Genomic DNA, 7,850 nt, shown 5'->3' on the forward strand with positions numbered 1-7,850 from the left:
GTTCCAATAGATCGCGAATCCGATGAAACAGATGCTGGACAGACAGAAAAGAAATTTCCAGATATTATTTTGGATGAAGTCCAAAAGGAGCCATCAACCAGAGTTAAGTTAAATCATCCAGCAGATTTAATACTTGGAAATCCAAAAGACAATATGGTAACATGAAGAAGGTTTAGTAATGTTGTTCAATTTGTTTGTTTCTTATCTCTAATTGAGCCTAAAAATGGGAAAGAAGCTTTAACTGATGAAAATTGGAGGAGGAATTAGAACAATTTTTTAGAAACAAAGTGTGGATTCTTGTGCCAAGACCGTTAAATACCAATATTATTGGTACAAAATGGATTTTCAAGAATAAATATGATGAATTTGGTACAATTGTGCGAAATAAAGCAAGATTAGTGGCACAAGGGTACATACAAGTGGAAGGAATAGACTTTGATGAAACATTTTGACCTGTTGCAAGACTTGAATCAATTAGATTATTATTGTCTATTACTTGTTTGATTGGTTTCAGGTTGTTCCAAATGGATGTCAAATCCGCATTTCTCAATGGGATCTTGAATGAAGAGGTATATGTTGAACAACCCAAAGGGTGTGAAGATCCTCATGCACCTGATCATGTTTACAAATTGGAGAAAGCTCTTTATGGTTTGAAGCAAGCCCCTCGGGCTTGGTATGAGAGACTCACTCAATTTCTTGTTTCTCGTGGATACAAAAGGGGTGGAGTAGATAAAACTTTATTTATCAAAAATATTAAATCTAACATAATTATTGCTCAGATTTATGCTGATGATATTGTGTTTGGTTCTACTTCTGACAATGAGGTGCAGGTATTTGTGAAACAAATGAAAGAGAAATTTGAAATGAGCATGGTGGGAGAATTGACTTATTTCTTAGGTTTGCAAGTCAAGTAGTTAGATGAAGGCACATTTGTTTCTCAAAGCAAATATGCTAAGAACTTGGTCAAAAAGTTTGGACTTGAAAGTTCAAAGATTGCCAAAACACCAATGGGAACGACTGTGAAGCTATCCAAAGATGAAAATGGTGTCAAAGTTGATCCTACACTGTATAGGAGCATGATTGGTAGTCTTCTTTATCTCACTGCTAGTCGACCTGATTTAAGTTATAGTGTTGGTGTGTGTGCCAGGTACCAAGGAAATCCCATGGAGTCTCATGTTACAGCTGTCAAAAGAATCATTCGATATGTTCATGGGACTACTGATTATGGTATTTGGTATTCAAAAGAAACTAACCCTAATCTAGTGTGCTTTAGTGATGCTGATTGGGCAGGTAACACTGATGACAGAAAAATCACTAGTGGAGGATGTTTCTTCTTGGGAAATAATCTAGTCTCTTGGCACAGCAAGAAACATAATTCTATTTCTCTCTCAACAGCTGAGGCCGAATACATTGCAGCAGGAAGTTGTTGTGGACAACTCTTGTGGATGAAGCAAATGATGACGGATTATGGGTTTGATCTTGACACTTTAACTATTTTTTGTGATAATACAAGTGCAATTAATATTTCAAAAAATCCTGTGCAACATTCCTGTACTAAACATATTGATATTCGTCATCATTTCATAAGAGAATTAGTTGAAAATAAAGTTCTTGTCTTGGAATATATTGAGACACATAAACAAATTGCAGATATTTTCACTAAAGCTCTTGATTTGGTTCGCTTTGATTTCCTCCGAAAATCTTTGGGGGTTTGTTCTCTTTAAATTTTCTTGTTATGGTGTTGTCCGCTTGATCAAATGTGTGTTATTTAAGGTTAAGAAAATTGTCAATCAATTTGAAAATTTTGTTGTGTGTCAAGCTGGATAATCTGACTTGTGTTTATGAACCTTTGGTTGTATATTATTGAGAGAAATTTAATCAATTCCTCCAAGGCATATTCGAGTAAATTAATCAATGTTTAATGTTTGAGCTTCCTTTTGTGTAGCATTGTTTCAAGCTCCTGTGAAAGAATAGAGCTACCTACATCAGTGTGTGAAAGTCGTCTTTTGAGTAAGTTGGAACTTTGTAATTCGGAGTTATAAAGAGGATACGCTACCATAGAAAAGGGCTACCACTGGTGTAGTGTGACAGCGTCTTTATGGGTTACAATTATTTTTAATTTCGAAAAAGACTTATTTGTCATTGGGCAATGTTCCCTTGCATACACCGTCACACACTTATGCTTGAAACAATGCAATAAAAATTGTACACAGTTTATAAAAAAAAAAAATGTGTGTAAGCCTCATACATGTTGATTGATTCACTTAAGAATATGTGCTTGTGACTGAATTGTGGTCTATTTCTATCGAATATTCTTTCCAATTTTTCTTTTTCACAAGTGTTCTTATCCATGGTATACACTAACACCTATTCTCTTTTGCTTGATTTTATTCTTTTCAGGATGACTCACATTGATCAAAGTAGAATTTTTTTGTTGAGTTTTATTTTTGTGCATATATAAAAAAAATGAAAATAAAAATAATAATATAAAAAAATTTGACAAGGAAATTCATGGTGGACCGAATCATTGTGGTAATTATGTGAAATTATGCATTTATTTTGTGCGATTTAATATATTATTTGTCTCCAAGGAATTTATTTTTTCTTTCTCAATTTGGAATTCCATGATTTGTATCTTTATTGTTTTGTACCTTGTTTAGAATTGTTAAAAAAAAAAAAAGGAAACCGCTTATTGCCGTGGGTGTCCAAATTGGGTAAGTGTTGTCCTTACAAAGCTTGCCATTACCCTTTTCCTTCTCACCCACGATCTCTCTAAGTCTTCGTCTTCTTATTTTTTTCTCTCATTGTTTTTGTAAGTGTTTGCTACTTTTCAGAGAAGGAAAAATAGTGAAAAACTCGTGGAGCTTCCTCTAAGAAGACCCCTGCTACTCAATCTCTGATGTTTGCCTCAGATGACATTCCTCCTGAATTCTCATCTGTTCCCCCAGATTCAGGAACTGTTGCTACAGAACTAGCTGTTGTTCGAGCCTCTCGTGTTTCTTTGGCTTCTTTGAAAGACACAAAGGGGGAGAGTATATACTTTCCAAAACCTGCTTGTTTGCTGTTTTGTTTAACTCTGGACCTTCTTATTTTGAGGGGGAGTTAAGTACAGTTTCTTTACATGTTTGTTATAAGTTAATGCATGTTTGCAGGGGGAGTTCTTTCTCTTTACTTATCACTAACATTTGTGTTGCAGGTTTTTGAATTAATTTTGTCTATCAAATTGCCAAAGGGGGAGATTGTAAAATCCTTTATTGGCATATTTGACAATATTGACAAAATTAATTAAAGGAGTATTTTCGAAATGGGTAGTTTCCTGTTTTGTAATATTGAGTGGTAAATTTCGAAAATGGGTAGTTTCCTGTTTTGTTGAAATGTGTCTTTTTATAATCATATTATTATACATATGTTAATAAAATAAATATATAATTTCCTATAAAAGAATATATTTTCTTAAATTGGAAATTATTGGTATTTATTTTATGTTTTGATCTGATTTATTTTATGCAGAAATCGTGTACAGCTTGCAGAGATAAAATATATATAGTTTCCTTATTTATTTAGGGAAACTGGTTTAAAAAACTGTCCAGGTTCAATGAATCTGTTTGAACGGATTGCTAGTCTGTTTGAACAGATTCTGACTTTCCTGTTTTGGAAGATTTTCTATTTATTTGCTGATTGGTTTCTGATTTGTTTTCCAAGACCTAAAGGGATTCTAAAAAGTATATAATCATCCTTAGGTCGCTGGTTTTTGATTATCTCTCTTGGTGTATTATTTTCCAAATATTTTTCAAGTTTTAGAGAGACTTTTTATTATGTGAAGAACTTGAGTCCAGGAAGTTCTTAGTGGTTTATTAGAGTGTACTTCTTTATTGCTTTATTTGTGTTAATTGTGCAGGTTGAACACACTTGGACATTGATCATCAAGCTTCGGGAGAAGTCTTGTTCGTGAGTCACTTTTCGGGAGGAAAAGTGCAAGTGTTATGATTTGAAGGGAGTTCAAGATCTTAACACTTAAGAAATTTGATTAGGAGTTTAGATTACAAAAGTTGCGACAAATTCAAGAGGGAGTCTTTATTTGTATAAGTCAATTTGGTTTTGTAATCGTTTAGATATTCTTCTAATAAATTTCATTCTCTGGGCGTGGCCTCGTGAACTAGTAGCAATCTGCAAAGATTGCTGATACCACGTAAAAATTCGTGTGTTCTTTACTTTATGTTCGTTTTTATCTTCTGGTCACAAACTGTTTAAACATATCTGGTTTCTGTTCAAACAGTCTTTGTATCTGTTTAAACATTTCTGTAACAGTTCAACAATTAATTATTTAATTTGAATAATTAAGTTGGTAATTTTAAAAAACAGAATTTCATATTTTAATTTAATAAGTAATATTAAAAAGTATTAATCATTCATAAAATATCATCTTATATAGTGTTAGATATCTTAAAATATCAAATAATAACATTCTTTTGATAATGAGTAATTGATAATAGTTTTTCATCGAGTCTTAATTATTTAAGATAAACATCACAAATATCAATTTGCTAACAAGAGTTAAAAAACCAAAAGATTTCATTTTGCCAACAAAAATAAAAATACAATAAAAGTAGGCATAAGTTTCAACTAATTATATTTATTTAAAATGAAACTTCATATGTATTTTGAAAAAAAAGTACTTTGTATTGGAATCTTTTGTATATGATGAGAGGAGCTAAATTTATATCATGCAATTTTTTTTATTGGACTAATGTGTCCTAAAAAATGGCCACATATTATTTTTGAATGGAAAGATCCCTAGGGTTGGACAATATCTTTTTACCTAAATATCTCTCAGCTATTTTTGAACAAGTATATAAATGTGTCCTCCATACATTAACACACCCATAGATTTGACAAAGGACATTATAACAAAACAATCTATTTCTAAAATATTAAACATTTCTTAATTAACACACATCTTGCAACATTATATTATATCATGAATTAAGGTAATTAATTAATTAAGAAGAATTTGCTGTGAGATCAAGTTGCTGCAAGTTGTAATGTACACACACTGAAACTAGCAGACAAATTAGAAAGACCTTTGTATGTTAAACATTAATTAATTACAAATTAATACTATAATTTGCTACCTATACTCGATCAACACATGCTACCTTTTTGAATTAATTACTTAATATTTTAATAATCTTTCTTATTCCTATTTTTGTTAATTATTTAATTATTGCAATAATTGCTTTTTTTTTAAAATGGCAATAATAGCTGATTTCGATTTTAAAAAACAACTAATTAATTATTTGGGAATATTATTAGTTTTAGCTATAGTTTCAGTCTTCGATGTATCAAGTTTTATAATATTATATGTATATAAAATAACAATATTTTTAAATAATGAATCGGCTACTGCTTCTGAGTACTGGCCCTTTATATCATCCCTGAATCTTTCAAAGCCTGTGATCAATCTCTTTCTATCATATTCATCGTCAACATGGAAACGTTCATGATCAACTTGGTGAATCGTTTACGTGTGACTCAGTTTCTCCTAACCATAATCATAACGACCCTTCTGTACTCGCCGACATGGCCATTTAGCGCAGCCGCCGCATCAACCACTACCCAGCTAGAGCTGCTCAAAGGGTTCAAGGCGACACCGGACCCTTCAACGACGCCGTTTCAAGCTCTCCTTCAAGACTCGTCTAACAACTTTGCTTTCGGTTTCCTCCGAACCAACGAGACCTTACTAACTGTGGCGGTGATTCATTTACCATCTTATGAGCCTCTATGGGTGGCGAACCCGACTCGTTTTGCTCAGTGGTCCGACACCACTCAGCTTAGCTTCAATGGTAGTCTCGTGCTTTCGGATCCTCGGTCGAAGGTGTTTTGGTCAACCGGAACACAAGGAGATCGAGTTGTGCTACTCAACTCGTCCAATCTGCAAATTATACAGAGCCTAGGCGGCGAGTCGGCGACTCAGTCTGCTCTGTGGCAAAGTTTTGACTTTCCCACGAATACTCTAGTGGAGAACCAAAACCTCACAGATAAAATGGCTCTAGTTTCGTCGAACGGGAAGTACTCCATGAGGCTAGGAGAAGACTTTTGGGGTCTATACGCTGCGTTTAGACAAGGGTCGGACAAAAATTATTATAAGCATACAGCCATGGAAGTCAAAGCCCAGATAGTTAAAGGAAAAGGTCCGATTTACGCCCAAATCAACTCCGACGGGTACCTGGGCATGTATCAACTCGGAACCAGACCCCCGGTTGACATACTACCCTTTACGAGCTTTCAAAGACGCGTGAATGGGCTCCTCCGGCTCCGGTTAGAACCCGATGGTAATCTCAAAGGGTACTACTGGGACGGGTCTAACTGGGTCTTGAACTATCAAGCGATTTCCGAGCCATGCGAGCTTCCGAGTCCGTGCGGCTCCTACGGGTTCTGCAAACCCGGGTCGGGTTGCTCGTGTTTGGACAACCGAACGGATTTCAATTCGGGTCAGTGCTTTCGGGGTGTCTCGGCCGGGGACTTCTGCGGCGATGACGTGACCGAAAAGAACTTCTGGGTTTTGAGAAGAGAAGGTGTGGAGTTGCCGTACAAGGAGTTGATGAGTTATAAAACGACGTCGTCTCTGGAGCAGTGCGAGAGTTTGTGTGAGCGGAGTTGCAGTTGTTGGGGCGCCGTGTACAGTAACGGATCCGGGTTTTGTTACACATTGGATTACCCGATCCAAACTCTGTTGAGCGTAGGGGACCAGAGTAAGATGGGTTACTTTAAAGTGAGGATAAGTCCACGGAGACATAGAGTGGGGGTGCTTTTCAGAGCCATGATTGGGGTTTTGACTGGGATAGTTGCTGTTTTGGTGGGATTTATTGGATTTGTGGTATACAAGAAGTGGATGAAAAGGAGAGGACAAAAGAGGTTCTTAGAAGAAGGAACGGGTGGGGCTTCACCCGGCCCGTATAAAGATCTCGGATCCGCAAGTTTTAGGTCACTAGAGATGTGTAGCAGATAGATTTAGGTTCGTGGAGATAAAATAATGATGGAGAAAAATGAGAATGACGTAAGGGATGACATTTTTTGGTTTGGGTTTGGGATTGGAGATTTGAGTTTGACTGACAATGATGTTATTCATTGGGTGATAATACTCACTAAGACCAGTTTAGTGGTTTGTGGGGCCTGGTTAATCTTTGTTTTACTTAATTGTTTTTAGAGAGGTGGACCCTAGATCACCCTTATTGTTTTTAGACTATATATAGTCTATTGTATAATGATCTTAAAAAAATATATAAGTGCGCTCATTTGGAATTGCATATATCTATCCTATGTCTTATCTTCTTATTAATATATATTATATTGAAATTCTTTTTGGCTAGTGGAAGCCATTTCTTTTGATCTTCTCTTCTTGTCACTTGTTATTAACATTGGGAGAAATCTAGAATGGTGTCAACGCTTCTACCAATCAAAAACAAATCATCAAATCAACTTTATTTTTCAACTTTTCATGTTCTCCTAAATTATCCTTGTTGTTAGTGATATTCTTCTTATCCTAACTTGTTTTTAAGAAAAACAAAATTTCATTAAATGGTTAAATGAGGGATGGAAGTCTAAAATATTTAAATAGTAAATACAAATTCCATATGGAGATGACGAATAATGGCTAACCAAGTCATTTAGTCCATCTCCTACCGAGCACGCTATTTGGTGATGCAGTCCAAATTTTTCTCCAACCGAGCACCAATATATATGTATAGGTTCATTTTTAATGATAATTGTGTTTTTTCCTTGATGGGTTGTCAATTAATAGTCATTGGATTAAGATCCAATGGTCCACATTTAAAGATGTTAATTAATAT

General features: G+C 35.0%; 1 protein-coding gene across 1 annotated transcript; it reads left to right on the forward strand.

Moving 5' to 3' along the window:
• Window positions 1–5,353: 5,353 nt before the first annotated feature.
• LOC133831289 (PAN domain-containing protein At5g03700) lies at window positions 5,354–7,307 on the forward strand. The gene has a single exon (XM_062261537.1). The coding sequence runs from the start codon at window positions 5,489–5,491 to the stop codon at window positions 7,007–7,009; it is 1,521 nt and encodes a 506-aa protein (XP_062117521.1). The 5' UTR covers window positions 5,354–5,488; the 3' UTR covers window positions 7,010–7,307.
• Window positions 7,308–7,850: the final 543 nt, after the last annotated feature.

This window comes from Humulus lupulus, chromosome 4 (assembly GCF_963169125.1).
Source record: "Humulus lupulus chromosome 4, drHumLupu1.1, whole genome shotgun sequence".
Lineage (NCBI taxonomy): Eukaryota > Viridiplantae > Streptophyta > Magnoliopsida > Rosales > Cannabaceae > Humulus > Humulus lupulus.

Coding starts and splice junctions, on each gene's coding strand:
- LOC133831289 (XM_062261537.1), top strand. CDS start 5,489: ATGGAAACGTTCATGATCAACTTGGTGAATCGTTTACGTGTGACTCAG.